The sequence below is a fragment of the Acomys minous genome, assembly GCF_964271855.1.
Source record: "Acomys minous genome assembly, chromosome: 2".
In the NCBI taxonomy this organism is placed as follows: domain Eukaryota; kingdom Metazoa; phylum Chordata; class Mammalia; order Rodentia; family Muridae; genus Acomys; species Acomys minous.
This window is the reverse complement of record NC_140484.1, coordinates 41,897,966-41,915,743: the sequence shown is the minus strand read 5'-3', so window position 1 is coordinate 41,915,743 and position 17,778 is coordinate 41,897,966. Positions and strand designations below refer to the sequence as shown.

The 17,778-nt window shown below is 45.0% G+C and overlaps 1 protein-coding gene across 3 annotated transcripts in view; it reads right to left on the bottom strand.

Moving 5' to 3' along the window:
- PCSK5 (proprotein convertase subtilisin/kexin type 5) overlaps positions 1–17,778 on the bottom strand; it is a 440,201-nt gene that overhangs the window by 37,923 nt on the left and 384,500 nt on the right. For 2 of the 3 annotated variants that reach the window (XM_084770008.1, XM_084770009.1), the window contains exons 25-28: positions 10,936–10,978; positions 7,775–7,911; positions 6,239–6,439; positions 2,060–2,137 (exon numbers count right to left, since the gene is read on the bottom strand). In XM_084770008.1, coding sequence (XP_084626134.1) covers positions 2,060–2,137; positions 6,239–6,439; positions 7,775–7,911; positions 10,936–10,978 — 459 coding nt within the window. The remainder of the gene's footprint in view (positions 1–2,059; positions 2,138–6,238; positions 6,440–7,774; positions 7,912–10,935; positions 10,979–17,778) is intronic. The other variant, XM_084770010.1, reaches the window with a different exon arrangement.

Genomic DNA, 17,778 nt, shown 5'->3' with positions numbered 1-17,778 from the left:
TGTTCTTCCACCCCATTTCTGAGGCCTCTTTAATTCTCTCTCTTCTCCCTCTCTCTCTACCTCCTTCCCTCCCTCCCTCCCTCCCCTCCACACACTGGGACAGGCACCAGGAGGCCTGGCTTGGTTTCTATGGAGTCACTTGTGATTATAAAGCCACTGAGCCTTGCTGGGGAACAGACTAAGGTGGAGTACAGATAGTTATGGATATGATTGATGTAAATACACGTGTGCAGTGTGCACACTGAACGCACACAGCAACATGCACACACAGACATAATGCATGTGTGTCTAAACGGCTGCCCAAGCTGCCACACTGATCGGCAAGATTTTTTTTCTAGTTTGGAGCGATAAGTTCTCCCTGGTTTTACAGTATACAATGAACGCTGATGATTGCCTGGTATTTTCTTGCCCAAGTGGGAGGAGGCACTGCAGCAAACACCTAAGCAGCCTGTAAGAGCCAAGAGATAGCAGCTGTCACAGAAGTCCACAGGCCTCCCAGGATGACAACTCTGCTTCTGGGAACATCCACCTGGAGACAGCAGTTGACCGTAAAAAGAGGCAGTAGGAAGGCAGCAAACAGGGTAGGATGCTCACAGAGTGACTGTCACCAACCCAGAGCCCTGCAAAACCACAGTGTCTAGCCACAGACCGACCTTATTTTATACTAAAATGTCATATTCACAAGGATATGAGTTTGATTTTTTTCACATATTTTTGCAATTAGTGGATATCCACACATATGTAGTTTTTACTATGTATATTTAACATTCTGGCAGTTCTCTTGTTTTACAGCATATACTAGGTAGAGAATTCTGCAATGTCCCACGTTGTCCAGCAGACGGTGCTCTGAACAAGCAGTTCACACTAACTAAGCAGTGGTTTGTAAACAGTCAGTCTCAAAGAGTAAATCTTGACCTCATTCAGGGTTCCCATGTTGCTGGACTCCAGAAATTCTAACTTTCCTAACATTGATGAAAAAGAGAGATAAGAGAGAGAGAGAGAGAGAGAGAGAGAGAGAGAGAGAGAGAGAGAGAGAGACAGACACAGAGGGGGACACAGACACACACATACAGAGAGAGAGGGAGAGAGAGAAAAGAGAGAGAGAGAGAGAGAGAGAGAGAGAGAGAGAGACAGAGACAGAGACAGAGAGAGAGAGAGACAGAGACAGAGACAGAGAGACAGAGACAGAGATCTTCAACAAGAAAGTGGTACCTGTTAGTCAGAGGCAACTGTAAAAAGCCAGGGTCTTTTTTATTTTCTTATTAAATAATTAAGTCATATGGTTGTATATCTGCACACTGAATCTATTCACTCTTTACCATTGTGGGGGTTGTTTTTATTTGTGTGTTATGGCTTCTTGCTCCTCTTCTTTTTTCTTTTTTCCTTTTTTTTTTTTTTTTGAAACAGGGTCCTGCTATGTAGCCCAGGCTGTCCCTGACCTTGTGAGCCTCTCACCCCGGCCTCCTATATACTTGGGTTACAGGCATGCTCCTTTAGGCTTGTCTTGTCTTATTATTTTAAAACTCATCTTTTGGAGAGCAGGCTTTGCCGGTACATTAGGAGCTTCTCGTTTCTTTTGACAGCTCTATAGTATTTTACTCTGTGGATACAACGCCCTTCATCTCTCCTATCAGAGCCATTTAGTCTTCCAGTCTTTGCTACTTCACATGGCATGGCAGTGGCCAGGAAGGCAAATGTTGCTCCTTTAGCCTGTTAAAGATTTGCAAGGATAGAGCCTGGAGATGGAGCCCAGGGGCTCACGGTGGCTAGGCAGTGCCCTAGTGCCAAGTTCCAGCTGTGGCTACACCTGCCTCTCTTGACGATCTTTCCCAGGCATAGTCCTCAGAGCATTGGGAAAGGCCTTGCGTGCAACAGGAACTTCTGCAGTTGGATCTCTTAGACCCCCCACGTGTTCACTGATTTCTTACGGCCCTCCTGTCTCCTCTCCCACGACTTTCATATCCCCATAGTCTTGGCTTTCTGCCTGGCAGGGTGGCTTTCTGCACAGTAGAGAAGGCTGTGGGGGGTGGTGACCGTCTCCTCCCAGTTTCCCTGTTACCTCTTTTGATTTGAACTTTCCACCTTCCTTGCTCCTGTAGCAGGCTCTTCAAAGATGGCTTTTCAGTGGACACAGCTTCTTTTTATTAAAAAAATAAAGTTTTGTTTTAATGATAGAAGGACTAAGAAGAAAAGCTTCACCTATTCCCCCATGTCCCAGAAATTCTCTGCCAGACAGATCCACCCTGAGATGTAAGGACTTGCGGATTGGAATCATTCACACCCTCTTCATGTAGGACATGGAGCCTGCATGTGTCATTCAACATTGCAAATATAGATATTTCCTCTTGTCATAGCCTTTGAAGGCATCTTTTTAAATGTTTTGCATATGTATTTGTATGGAATTGTATTTCTTTTTCTTTTTCTTTTTTTGTAGATTGCTTGGCCACACACATATCTTCTGTGGCTGTTATTATAACGAAGCTGTGTGAACATCTTTGAGGAGATGCACTTGTGGTGGGTCAAGACTCTGGCTGTGAGGCGCCCTGGTTGGCCAAGATAATGCCTGCATTCTGGGACTATTTTTTTTTTTCCAAGATCAATATTATTCCTCAGAACCCCTCCCCGACCAACGGTTTTCCTTTGTGACCCAGAGAATGTGGCTCTATAATTGTTTCGATCCGATGAACTGGTCAGGAAACAGGACTTTTAACGTTCTGCGGGCTGTAAATGACCTCTCAGGTCTGAGACGACGCATATAGTGGTCTCACACACTCTCGTTCTACAGATGAGGGAACTGCGGCTTAGAGAGAAGAAAGAGCACACTGAGGGCGACACTGCAGCGAGCAGCTGGGACAGGATGCGGATGCGGGCTCTCTGCATCTCTAGACTTACTGCTTTTCCTGTGGCTATTCTTCTTGGCAACTGTTTGCAGTGCTGGGATCCAACCCAGGGCCTCAGGCACAGGAGGCAATGGCCTATGATTAAACCACACCGGAAGTCTCCGGGTCTGCCTATCTTTAATGTCCACTTCCGCTAGAAAGGGTTTTTGAGCAATTAATTCCAGTTTTAAAGTCATCCGAGAGATAGCGAAAGTGTGCCGGGGAGGCAACCCTGACTTGTGGTGTTGCCGATTTCTGTGGTGTAAACATTTCTGCCACAGCTAATTTTAAGCTGTCAAAAGCCTGACAACGCACTTACACAGTTCCTGGATGCTTAACAGTCAGTGCAAGCCGATACGAACAGTCCCTTTGTACCATTGAGGTGAAGGCTTAATTATCTCACGGGGTTGGGGTGGGGTGGGGGGGGTGAGGGGGCTTATGTTCTCTGCTCTGTGCTTTCCTATTGGCTAAATGACTGAAAATGCCACCATCCTTCCTTTTGAGGCGACTATACACATAGATGGCTAGGTCCCTTCTAGGAATCAGATAGCTGAGGCATTTTCAAAGTCATCTGTGAGCCACTATCACACACCATTTCTCTCTCCATGAAGAGTCCGACTTTTCCTTCCACAAATTCCTGGCCTCCAATATTTCCCAGAGCTTAGGAATTAAGATCAAAAGCGCAGCTAGCGATGAGTTGTTAGGATGTGGTCAAAGATAAAAAGCGCGTTCACCAAGCTGCGCTTTGTAGATTAGCCCTTCACTGCAATCTGTAATTAGAGCCTGCTATGACCTGGTTCTAATCAATGAGGGAAAGAGGTGGGCTGAGGGGACTCCCAGCCTGTTTGCAGGAACTTTCCCAGACTACCAGTGGGGAAACTTCAGAAGAGCCAACTGCTTTAACAGTGACTGGCAAACTGTTCGCCTTCCCAGGTCTGAGGAAGCCATGCCTCTGGCAGCTGATGGCCCGCTGCTCCTGGACGTTCTAACAACGCTGCGTGCAGATCACCTGCTCAGTATTCCTGTCATTTAGCGACACTGTCCTAAGTCATCACCAGAATCTTAGTGAGAGGAACTGAGGGCCTTCCCGTGACTTTTTTTCTGGTGGCTAGAAAACTTAGTTGAGCTGCCATCCCTGGGGCTCAGGGATAGGCTGCAGGATTGGCCTGAACAGCCATGGTGTGTGGTGTCCTCTCCATCGTTGGACCCTGCCGGGGAGGGAAACTTACTCCCCCACAGTAGTTGACAAAAAATGATGGCTGCTGTCTCTGTCATCCTGATTAGAAAAGAGTTGTGTGATTTGGAATCAAGGTGACCACACATAGACCCATGCTCATGAGCAGACCTGATTGTGTTCTGTTAAGTAAGAGAGGGAGAAGGACTGAGCTGAAGTTCAGGCTATCTGAGTGTCCTACCTACATCGGAATCTGTTTGTTTGTTTGTTTTTTTTTAAGCTCAGACAACTGGGCTGAAACCACCTAGGCAGCTACACTCTCTTGTAAACACCCTGTGAGTTGTTCGGGCTTCCTGGAGATTGACCTAGAGTGACTGAAATCTGGTCCTCATCATCTGAAAGGTGTGACTAATTAGTGCTCGCTCTCTGCAACCCTCCGCTCTCCTATTACACTCCCGACCTTGTTTTTAGGAGACGAAGGCAGGGGAAAGATGTAGGCATTGGCCCCAACCCTCTCCAGACTTGATGGAATGCGTTTCCCACTTACTAGCCTCTCTGTTCTTCAGCTGCACGGAGAAGGCACGCTGCCGCGGCTTCACCTTGCTTAGCGAGCGAGCACTCCCCCCCCCTCTTTGTTAATACTTTGCATGTCTTATTTCATAGATCACAGACATGGAAAGTGCAGCAATGCCATCGACTTTATTGCTTTTGTCCAGCCACGGGAAACAGTCTCTTCTGATCCCCAATTCCCTTAGTAGTGTGAGGCCCCCAAACGGAATAAATCCTTCTTTCCAAAAACATTGCATTGTGATCATAGGGGTGGGGGCCGGTTGGGAATGGAGGGGTGGGGGTGGCGCTCCGACAAAGGGGAACAATCAAAGTCTGGTTTTTTTTTTTTGCTTGCAAAATGCGTAGTCCAGTTGAAGAGACATGTAATCATTTGGGGAATCGAGTCGGCTCTGACTCTTGGCTCCCTGCACCTTTTCATCATCTGGACGCCAGATAAAATACAGATGTTCATAAAATACAGATGTTCAGAGCAAGAGACACAGCACCAGACCGGTCCTCTCTTGGCTTGTACTACCTCTTAAAGCCCGAATGCCAGACCAACTCATTTTCAGCATTTTGGTCCAGCTATAACTCACAGAAGATATCCTAATCTGGGTCGAGTAACTTTCTTAGCCCCGTGTCGGGAACAGCCTGGGGTGGGGTGGGGTGGGGTGGGGGGGGCTCTGGCCTTTGGCTGTCGTCTGAGGAAAGTCAGATGTGCAGAAGTGTCATGGTGGGCAGCAACTGGTCACACCCTTCCTTTGAAACCAGCAGGGGGCCTTCCTCCTTGCCTTGTGTGTCTTCTTACCGTGGCCACTGCCACTGTCTCTGTACAGAGTGGATCCTTGCCTCACAATCTGAGAGCTTGTGTGTTCCATATTGTCATGGAATGTGAGTGGGTCAGACCCCTGCCCCCCAGGAAAATGACTTGGGGTTTTAACCTGCTCAGAGATGGAGATGCCATAGAAACATTATAACTACCTTAAAGGAAGCCCATAGCAGGGCTGAAAAGGTAAAGAGGACGAGTGTAAGGATGTGGAGGAGTGAATGCCTGTGGGTCTCGTCAGAGTCCCAGCTCCCACATTTCTCCCTCCTTCCTCACCCCTCCTCTGAGGACTAAGCTTTCTCCATATGCAACTTTGATGCCCCTCCCTCCCCCGACCCCATGCTGGGGATAAAAGCTAGGGCCCCATACACCTAGCTAAGCAAGTGGTGTCCACTGTGTGATGTGGCCCCACCCCAGCTAGGGAGGGTAGCTTCCAAGAGACCAGTGCCAGCTCTCCAGTGAGCTTGTCAGTTCCAATGTGTCAGGGTCACTGAAGAGGCCGCCCCTGAGATGAAGGCTTCCTTTATTGCAGAGACACGTGTGCGACAGAAGCTGTTCTGAAGCCTGTGAGAAGATGGGAATTAGGCCACTTCCCAGGTCACTTTTTTCCTCTCAGACCTTACTCTCTGCTCTGGCCACGCTGGGCCACATGCCTAATTCAGCTTCCTACCTAGGAGTTTTCACAAGCTTCCTGGCACTTAGGGATCTTGGGACAAACAGGATTCTCCCTCAAAACTCAGTTCTCAGAAACAGTGCTGAAGAGAGAGAAAGGCGGAGAGAGTTCTGGGCCTCCCTCTGACAGGAACGTACCTTTCCAGACTTTGCCTTCCACGTGGGGCCAGGTGGGCCAGATGCAAGCCCCACGCCACAGCTGCAACCCTTCTTGACAGCTGCTGCACTGGCTGTAGCCCAAGCCCGTGCAAGTCTCACAGGCTCGGTGGCAGGGCTTACACTCTCCCAACTCTTGGTCTCCATAGAAGCCAGGGCCACAGTCCTGCACACAGCTGCCTCCTTTGGAAAATCAGGGGAAAAGCAATTGATGAAGGATCGACTCTGGCCAGCTGGGCTTCTGACAATATACAAGGTCAGATCCCGAAGGATTTTTCAGGACATTTTTACTACATACTACCAAGATGCTGTCCGGTTATTTCCGTCAAGAACTATGTTTTAATAAATGCAATACTTTTTTTTTCCTTTCAACTTAAACATACATTTGCCATCAATGTAAAGGGCAAGAAGCTTTGGATAAAGACTTTAACACCTCTGAACCTTAATAAACTACAAATAAAATCACGGTATGAAGAGAACTCCCATCACTTGGGAGGCAGAGGCAGGAGGACTTCTGGGATTTGAGGCCAGCCTGGTCTACATAGCAAGTTCTAGAACAGGCAGGATTGCATAGAGAGATTCCGTCTCAAACAAAGAGAGGAGAGAACTAGTGAAGGGCTGGGGAGATGACTCAGGCAATAAAATGCTCACCTTGCAAGTATGAAAACCTGAGTTTAGCTCCCAAAAGCTTACACTTAAGCTGGGTACCAGGGGTGTGGTGGGACCCCTTGTAATCTCAGGGGAGATGGGAGAGGGAGACAGGTACATTCCAGGAAGTTCACTGGCCTGGTGAGCTAGCCAAGGAGCATGCCTGTCTCAAACAAAAGATGGAAGCCAACCTGAGGTTGTTCTCTGCCCTCCACCAACATGCTGCACACTCATGTGCTCACATGTGCATACACACGTGGGGGTACGGGCAGCAAGCATGAGCCACCAACTCGCTGAGGATTGTCTGTTGTACTATTCTCCATTCTCGACACCCAAGACCACTCGGCTACCCAGTCCCCAGGTGGAAGACTCATAGGAAAGTTCCTTCCCAACTGTCTTTCCAACAAGGTCAGTGATTTCACCAAAACCCAAGACAAATGGTCTTGTTCAATTATATATTGCACGTGAATCTGTAACATTATTTTTTTTTTCTTGAGGGTTTTTTTTGTCTCAATAAAAGGGTCATGGCTCTAAATAGCCCAGGTGACTTCAGTTCTAAAACATTTACTTTCAGGCCTCCCTCCCGTATCCGTGCTCCCTTTCTACTCAACCCTCTTATTTCCATCAGTTTGGAGATCCTTGAGATTAATTAGTGAAATGCAATACTAAGTACAGAAGGAAGTAGCACAGGCTAATGTTTCTTTTCAAACCACAGTAAAATTCCTCCTTGGACCATAGGTGCCAGCACACAAAGACTAAAATCTATCACAGGAGTGCTCCTATTGCAGTGACGGCCTGCTGCCCCCCCACCCCTGACCCCCTACCCCCTGCAGCCTTTTCTTCCCCTTGGGTCAGCGTCTTTCAGCTTACCTGAGAGAAAGAAGCCCTCCTCACACCAGTAGCACTCATGCTGGTCACAGCTGCCACAGGTAGTGTCACAGGCTCTGCATTCCCATCCCTCACCATAGGTCTTCTCAGGGCAGGCTTTATAACAATGCTGCTCAAACCTAGGGGAAGATGATGCCATGTTTCTGTGAGATGGGCTGGTGTGGTTCTGCCGGGAACCACCACAATTTTGATCTCACACTTCTTTTATCTGTAGCATGCCGACCAGGTTGTCAAGGGCAAAAACCTCAGCTTGGTCTGTCCTGCCCAAAACGAGTTTTTTGGTACACCCTCTGAACCCCTGAGGACCCCTTTATCAGGGGGGCTGGGAGGATGCTGGAGGGATGCGGGGAGGAGAGGCTCACTGAGTGCTGGTTGTTACGTATCTGTTCCTTCAAATCTGTGCACAAATCCCACAGCAAAGACATTGCTTATTTTTAATGTCTACCCATGGGAAACAATGCTCAAGCCTCAAGTGTCCAACATCTCCTTAAAGGTGGGACCGGGCTTTCGACCAAAGTTTGAACTTTGGACTAGCTACCTTACCCAGTTCTCTTAGGAAGTCAGAGACAGACCAGTGTTAGGTTCAAGCAACTTACCAGACTGTCTGTGGCCAGATCACCAATAACAAGGAAGTGCCTTGACATTATAACATATGCTAACACATATTGATGCATATACATACATGGACTCTTGTGTAGATGATCCGCCATGCTCACTATACAGTAAGATACTGGAATTCACTTGGAGGGACCCTGGAGTGAGGCGGACTCTTGCCCTTTGGTGAATTTCAAAGCTTCAGTAAGTCATTGGGGGAAAGGTTTGCATTCCTTCTTAACAGCTTATATTGTACGGCACCTTATCAGCTAGGCATGTGGTGCTAAATAGTCTGAGATGTTGTAAATGCGTGTTTCTTGAAGTAGTTACCTCATGCTGTGTCTGGGTGCTATAGGGCATGCTATTGCAGCCTATTTCTTTCTCAAAGGGTTTTATGAAAGACACACATCGGTGATCTGGTGAGTGTTGTGTGTAGTGGGCGGTGGGAGAGGAAGCAGGTGCTGGGGAGGCGTTTGTACAGGGGTCAGATTGGAGACTCAGCCAGGACAGAGCTGGGTTGGAGGGACATGAGGAGAGGGGGATCATCCGAGGAAAAAGGACACAATTTCTCATTAGTTTCTGTATCCTCTCTCTCTCTCTCTCTCTCTCTCTCTCTCTCTCTCTCTCTCTCTCTCTCTCTCTCCCTGTGTGTGTGTGTGAGATAGATAGATAGATAGATAGATAGATAGAATAAGTTCTTCATGTCCCTCCCATATGACCTCTCTAAGATATGCATGCATGTGTACCATTCATCTTTGCTATGAGAGCCCTGGCTGCAGCTGCTGAAGATGATATGCTATCACTTTCATTCTACTCATTAAATATCATCTCCAGTTTTATCTTATAACCACCAACCTGGGGCCTCCTCATCTTCCCTCTATCCTTTAATGCATTCATTGATGGTCCTGAGAGTCAAACATACGGCCTTGCTTGCACAAATGAGCCAATGGCCTTCCACTGAGTTGCACCCCTCCCCCTCATTCTCTCTGAAGTGAAAAAGCTATATGAATGAGTTGGAATGCTATGACAACATCATATCATTGTCACTGTGGTCGCTGGTCATTTAGGGTCTGGGGAGATGACTCAGCAGTTAAGAACACCGGATGTTCTTGCAGGGGACTTGGGTTTGGTTCCCGGTATCCACATAGCAGCTCACAACCATTTATTACTCCAGTTTCAAGTATGCATACATCTTAAATGCAGTTCATACCCATACAAGTGAGTGCAAGGAATGCAAACAACACATTCATACACATACAATAAAAGAACATTCCTAATCCCCAAATTATAAACATGCTTCCAAATGAAGAACTTTTTGAGAACTGACATGATGCTGCAAAAACAAACAAACAAACATTTGTTTCATGCACAAAATTATTTTTTAAATGTCATATAGAATGATGCTCTGATTATGCACCTCAGTTATATATGAAGCATGGATGCTAGTTTGAGACATGACCCCTCCTCAAAATATCTCATTTATATGTAAATATTCCAAGATCTGAGAAAAAATTATGAACTCTGAAGTACTTCTAGCCAAACACTTCAGCTGAGGGGATCTACTGGTAACTCCGGTTGGCTCATCCTGTCGTTATGCTTGACTAGCTGGGCTTCCCTTTCCTCTCATTTTTCTCACTGCTTTCACCATCGTCCTATCTACGAGCTTGTTCTGAGATCCTAGAATCTGCCGGGGGGAGACACTATGGCCACAGAAGATGGTGACCCATAAAAATGGAGACGTAGGCTTCCCGCTAGTTTTTGGTGCAGAGTGAGAAGGGCACCAGAGCCTCCCTCAATCTTCTCTTTGTTTCCTGGACACACTATAGATCCCAAGTTGCTTATAAGCTTGCTGAAAGATGGAGAAAAGAGGATGTGAGAGCTGTGGGTGGTCGAGCAGGACCTATGTGTTATTAGACTGTGTATTAGTCTGACCTGCCCTTTCCTTTCCTTTTTCTGTTTGTGTTGGTCTTCTTCTAGCACAGGCAGTGATGTAGTCTGGTGGGGAGAGCAGCTAGGATAGGAGGTGGTGTTGAAACATGCAGAGTTGGCTTTTATAGGTTTGTATGGAAGAACTTTAGTCTGATGCTTATCTGCACTTCATTTTAGCTAGTGGTCCACTCTCTCATCACCCAGGGGGCAATCAAGAGGTAAGTGTCACACCTGGCTTCCCTTGGCGCATCTGACTCTGGTTAAGGACAAAGCCCCCACACAGACATTGGGCACCAGCTTTCTTGAAGGCAGATATATTATTAAAGCCTGTCTATAAAAAGCAAGATTTGAATGTTGGTGACCCATGGCAAGATTCCTAGACAACCAGTGTCAAGATGGATGAAGTCCAGGAACAAGAAAGGGAAGGCTTCCTTTTGAGGCAAGAAAACATCTGGGCTCTTACCACTAAATCCAAGACTCACTCATTAATAGCCCACACAGGGCAGTTGCTTCAGGCTGCAGGCAGGGCCCCTGTGCTTTATATCACTGGAGGTAGGATTAAGTCAGTGATGCTTAAGCTGCAGAAAGTTAGTGTCATGAACAAAGAGAACCAGACTTACTTGTAATATCCTGCAGCACACGAGGTACAAGCTCCTGGATCATCTGGGGAAAAATCACAATAATGAAAAATTATGATCACCTGGAGTTTGTTATTTGGAAAAATGGACTTTGGAAAAGTTGTGGTTGGAGACAGCTAATCTTCCAGGATATTTTTATGAAATGCACTGCCCAGAAATGATATTTGAACATATTGCACCGTTTTAATTAGTTACGTAAAGCACATTGTAATTTATCTTTACCAAAGGTAGTAAAATGAAATTTCTCATCAAAACAAAAACAAACAAACAAACAAACCATCCCCCAAAACCCCTGTCCCCAACTTTCAAGGAAGAATAGGCCTAAGCTACTGGGTCTTCCTTCAAATTCCAGATCAACCATGCTTCTTTCTCGTTAGGAGCCTCTGGGCCCTGGAGCTGGAAACTTAGCTCAGCTCAGTCCCCAGCACTACAGAAACAAAGCCCAGGATCCTCTTGGCCTCTACTGAGGTTGGGCATCAGGCATTTCTGCATACATATTTGCAATGAGATTCCAGCTTCTGACCCCAAGACCCAGATTTCCCATGATCTTCTGCAGATGTCCACCAATGGAAAGGGGTGTCACTGGGGAGTCTCCTTTGAAATATGAACAAATATTTTCCCCAAGATGAGCACCCACTTTGTGCTTTTCACTTCATAGCATTCTGAAAGAAACTGGTTTATTTTCATTAGTCATAATGACTCAGTGTAGCCCTGTTGGTTCAGAACATAGTTTCACATTGCTGCTTTCAACAAGTCACCACCCCCAATCGATGTCCAGCACTGCCAAAAAGATGCCATGCTTGGATCTGATTACCAAGGGCATTTTATCACGTTTGCTGGCCTCAAGTCCTTTCAAGAGTGTACCTCTGGCAGTTTGTCCTGTGATCTGACCAACAACCCAGTCTTGCTCCTTCTATTTGCATGGGACACAAGAAGAACAACTTCTTCATAAATGATTTCTTTTGGCACATGAAGACTTTTACTTCAGTTTATTTCAGGCAACTTTAAGTTCAGATAAACTAAAACTACTCCGCCCTTTGAACTCAGTGGGAAAACTATCCTTTCTGAACTGCTTATCTGAAAACCTGATGTTTGCAGGGCAGCGATAGCCCCACTCAAGTCTTTAATCTCAGACTTATCTTGACCCCGCCTAGTGAGGGATGTCCCTTGAGCCATGCATAATACATTGTACTAAGACATGGGAGAAGACATTTTATAGTAAGACTCCTTGAAGAGGCTTTGCTACCTCAGAGATAAGCAGGGCTCCTCAGAACTCTCTGGAAACAGCTCAGTGATGGATTGAGTAAAGAGCATTGAGCTGGAAATTTGGATACCCTTTCTTACTTTGAAGCTTTAAGTACAGCCTTAAATGTCTTGTGAACTTGAGGAAAAATCATCACATTTTCTAGGTCCTGGATTCTGCAGATGCAAAATTAATTGGTTGGACAAGATGTCTGCTGAGACTCTCTTGCTTAGTTGAGTTGAAAGTTGAGGATTCCAAAACTGAATCTAGCAGAAGTTGGGAAACTCTGGTCCAATTAAAAGCCAGACACATCTTTGTCCACTCATGTGATATTAGATCACTCCCCCACCACAGTATCACCAACAGTGAGTAGCTGCACCAAAGACCCAAATCTGGGCTCTTTATTATTTGACATGGAATGTTCACAAAATCTGTGTATGGCATTACCAGCTTGAGACTTCATTTCATTCAGCCATTCTTTTTATGGTTAGAACCATACTTGTTTAGGAACCTCCTGTTAAGTTCCTTATAGTAGTAGTTGAGTTTGAAGGGTTGAACAAGAGTCAAAGTATTCTGGCATGGTAGTACCAGTCTTTCATCCCAGCTCTCAGAAGCAAGGGTTGGCAAATCTCTGTGAGTTCCAGGCTAGCCGGGCCAACATAGAGAGTTCTAGGCCAACAGGAACTACACAGTGTTGCTCTGTCTCAAACAACAGTAAGAAGGAGCCAAAGTTCTGCCAAGGCTTGGTAATATGCTCTGGCAATGAAATGGTTTTTAATATCTGAATCAACGCAGTTTGTTAAGGTAAACTAAAATAGGGTGATGAAATGACCCTAAAAGCAGGCTAATGAAGTGGACTCAGGGATCGGAAACTAAATGCTCATGAGAAAGAAATGTTCTCTGGCCTTCTTGGAAACCCCATGAGGATGCTTTCTCCTTTCATACTCTACAGAATGGAGGTCTAAATATATTTTCAGGGATGCAGAGGCCTCAGTAGACACCAAGGCTAGTTCAGTTCCCACTGGGAATGTATTTCTGAATTCACATTCTTCTCAGTCCATCATAGAATACCTCGCTTCTACTCAGCTTGCCTTCGGGCAGCTTGATTTTCCCTGCTTCTCCCAATGAACACACTTGACTCTGACAGTTTTGCTAATTTAGCAAGGGCTGGGAGAATTCTAATCCTGTTCGCTAATGTTCTGGTCATCTCTCCCATCTAGGAACTTAATGAGCTTGCTCTCTGCTCCTTTAAGCAGGTCACTCATGAAAATGTTAAATAGAACCAAGCCTCAGAAATGTGCATACCAACGAAGTTGAGTGCAGGGACGTTTCCAGCCTGCTTATACAGAGAATGTGGTACCTTTGTGACAGTTTGCACACATTAATAATGCAGATCTTGGAACTGAGGTGTCTGATAGCTTATGAATGCCTGGTTTTGTTTTTTCATTATTATCAGTTGTTCTAAAGAACGAGAATTGTTTGAAAAAGTTTTTTTTTCCACCCTGGAAGCTCTACAAGTCAGACATAAACCAAATGGATTTAGCTTGACCACTGAGAGGCAGTTGGGTTAAGGAAGTGCCTAACAACCTTAAGCCTGGAAGGTGACCCCAAGTCAACTCCCATTCAATGGTAAGGTGGGGTCATTTGAGAGTAGCTTCCAGTGAGTGTTTTCTGGGAGTTGGGAGGGGAAAAAGGAGTGTAAATCAGCCAGGATGTTAACTGTCTTGGAAGGTATTATCTAAAGGCAGATGTTAAGACAGCTCTGGTTGAGCTTGTCAAGCTGTTGAGCTGAGGGCATGTCTTGGTCAGTCAGATTTGAGAAAGCACCTCAGACATTTGGAAACAAAGCTATCAGAAACAGCTGGTGGCTTGTTGCTGATCACATCCCACAGGGGAGAAAGATGCAAGCAGAGCCTATTCAACACAGGACCCATTTTCTCTTTCCAGAGAATATACAGGTTAATTGCCTTATTTGGGGGAGGGTGGGCAGGCATGACCGCCATGTGCATTCTGCCTTGAGACAGCTGCACCATTTGGGTCATCCTTTGACTGTCCCCTTGGGGATTTGTCATTACTGGACCTCACCACAAAGTCCTGGTTCCAAGGAAACACTGGCACCAGTTCTCAACAGCAGCCCAGTGGTCAGTGACAGTATCAGTCAGAGATGGCTTGTTCTTAGCAATGCTCACAGAATGCCCCACTGGATGGGAGTCAAGCAGGACCATAAGAAGGGTTACCCACATATTACCTGTAAGCTGTGTTAAAAAAGAGAATCTTTGCACATCAAGACGGAACTCCAAAAATTTAAAACTTTTCAAGGAAGGTTAGCTTACTTTTATAACTTAAATAAACTTTAGGTTCTATAGTTAAGGAAGCATGTAAGCTTAAAATACTATAATATGTTTTTTAATCTTTTTCTTGCATGGTTATTTCTTTAAGTGATACAGGAAACTTGGTATCTTTTGCTATAGAATATATGTGTGTGAGCTAGCTATGGGTTAACTAGTTGCCTACGTAGAATTGAGCACAGGGGACATTTATGTCAGGGTCCTCTTAACCATCCTATATTTCCTTTCCCTGGGCTAGACAGACTTTGGTCTCCTCTCCTCACTGAAATAGGGCTTGTGTCCCCTTCCTGTGAGGCTTTGCTTACTAATGCAGTCCCGGAGGACTAACATGGATACAAACTTCATCTCCTTAGGAGAGCTCTAGGTCCCCAACCCCCTTAGGTGTTAGCCATTTCTTAAGTTACTTCCACTATGACTCTCTCAGGCCACACTTAAAAGTGTTTCATAAAACATTATCTATTCTTTTGTAATTTAGGATTGCCTGGTGTCTCTTCCCCCCACCCCATCCCCTGGTCCAATCACTGAGGCTTTACTGAACTTTGGGATCTTCTGACCAATGTGGCCAGTGTCTCTCATACTTAGGCAAGTAATGGACAGACGTTAGCTCCCCTCATACTACCTACATTCCTAGCTGTAGTCATATTACAAGCTTCACCAGCAATGGAAGTCTCAATTGGTAATCTCCATATTTTTGTACTGCTAAACCCATTGGATTAAAAAAAACTGGTATGTATTATGTGTGTATAAGTTATTCACTATTAATCATCATCATTTATGTGCTTGCTCATGAATATTTTCATTTATTTTTAAAGTGTGCTAAGTTGGAAGTTTGAAGAGGATAGCATGAAAGTAAACATGAATGTGCGTTTTATTGTTTTCTGCAGTCCAGTGGACCGTGTTGAACAATGATCTGTCTCTGCAGACCAGTAGCTTTGACTCTACCAAACTGAACTCCTGAACTCACATTTATCCATGAACACAGCCCATGGTTTACAGTTGGCTTCTTAGTGTTATTCCTGCATTTCTGATGGGCTCATTCATCTGCTCTTGGCCTCCAGTCTCCCTTACTTATTGATAGACCATTTGTTTGTTTTTAATGAACTTGGCCACCAAATATTTCAGGTCAGGAGAGAAGGGGGAAATACAGTCATGAAAGAAAGGAGTTAGATGATACGATTAGATTGTACTCTCCCCACCTTACTGCCCTCCTATAGTCTTAGTCCACACACTGGTTTACCAGAACAAATTTTCCAGATGAAATTTATATTCATGTCTCTACAAAAACCAACCAGAAAGTTCACTTGTCAAGAGATGTGAATGTGCAGGTAAGCTGAGCCAATGCCACTGAAATTCTTTCTGAATGGTATTTAACATGGGAACATTTTCCTGAAAGGCCAGTGAAAGGAAAACAGAAAGCTCTGTTCATAGATGTAGTATGCATATTCATGGGTGTGTATGTATATGTACATATGTGTGTGTGTGTGTGTGTGTGTGTGTGTGTGTGTGTGTAAAAGGTCTATGTTTCCTTAACAAATCTCACAATAAAATTTATTAAAACAAAAGAGGTTCATAAGAAAAAAAAAAGATGCTGGGTGTCAAGGTACATCCATGTAGAATAAGCGGCTTAAGAGGCTAAGATAGGAGGAGCCCTCCTTTAGCCCAGCCTGGCAAAATAGAGTCTTTGTCTAAATTGCTAAACCCAAACTCAACCCCCAAACACAATCAAAACATTAGGAAAGAAAGAAAATGCCTAGGCCAGGACACACATTCATAAGTACATGCACCAAGTAAATAAAAGTAATGGTTTTTAAAAGTTTAATAGAAAGATGGAGGTATGATTAAGGAAGACATACTGATGCTGGTCTCTGGTCCCTATGTATATCCACAAGAGTGTATACATATGCACTTATTCATATGACACCACCCCGAAAATAACCCTGTCCTGCCACATGTTTGAAACAGTGTCTCCACAGATCTGTCTTGAGTCAGTTGTCATATGGCTTTGCTCTTGATTTCTTTTTAATTCCCTGTCCACTTCTACTTTCTAATCTTCTTATTATGTCCTTCAGCATTTCCTAAGTTCTATACCACTAGTGTTAATTTTTATACCACTGGTGCTACTTTCAATACCATGGGTGCTCTTCCTAGGGGGAGGGTCCAAACTGACGGAGATGTTTGAGCAAACTTTTTGATAACAGCCACTTTAAAACAGATTATCTTTCTGATAGGACTCTGCAAAGGAAGCATGTGGCTGGAAATGGCATTACTGCTGGCTCTGCTGCAGAGTCACTAACCAGATGGGGCTGTCCCCGGGGCCAAGTGTGTTCCCACCCTTCCTTTCCTGAACATCTATTGCACTTGCCCTACTGAAGTGTCCCAAGGCTCCCTCTGAGGGCAGAGGCAGCACTGAAAGCAGTCAATACTTCAGCTTCTTAGAGAGATAATTAAGCAAATTGTCAATAATGTGTATTCTTCCTGGGTAAATATGTATTTAGTTATCGCACAATGCTGTCACCCTGACAAGGGTGTCCATGACATTCATTAGCCCACTGATAAGAAATTGGGTAAGAGATTTATATGCCCAAACAATGTAACTAGTTATAAGGCCCAGACAACACTAAGAAATACATAAATTTAAATAGGTCTTGTACTTAGAATTGCTTCAACTACTATTCAGATACAAAGTAGATCTTCTGACAGCTTTGCCAATGCTAGGTTTTCCAGAAGGTTCAATGGTGTTAGAATACAAAATATTTGGTTAGAAGGACTGTTAATGCTTTTCAACCATTCTGTCCTCACTGGTGTCCAAGGACAATGAATAAATATTTGAATTGGCAGGCATGCAAACCATGCAGCTGAGCGACAGTGGGGCACAGCCCCCTGGAGAGGCGCAGGAGTAGAAGAGACCTGAATAAATAATCAAAATCATTGTCTACAAATGTTGGCTGAAAGAGGGCTCAGTGCTCCATGGGCTTTACCGAGTCCTCCAATTCCAGTGATGGAGTGCCCAACAGGCAAGCTCCTTGTGGATCCCCGTTCTTCCTGAGCTGAAAAGGCGGAAGTGAGGGATGCTTCCACGTTGACTCCCACAGGCCCACTCACTGCACTGTGTGTCCATGTATGCGTTCATTCATTTTGGAACTTACATTTCGGGGGAAGACACAGCTCTTAAAAGCAGGCAATATCTTAAATGATTTATTTAACAACCGGTTTTTGAGTCATACAACAAAAACA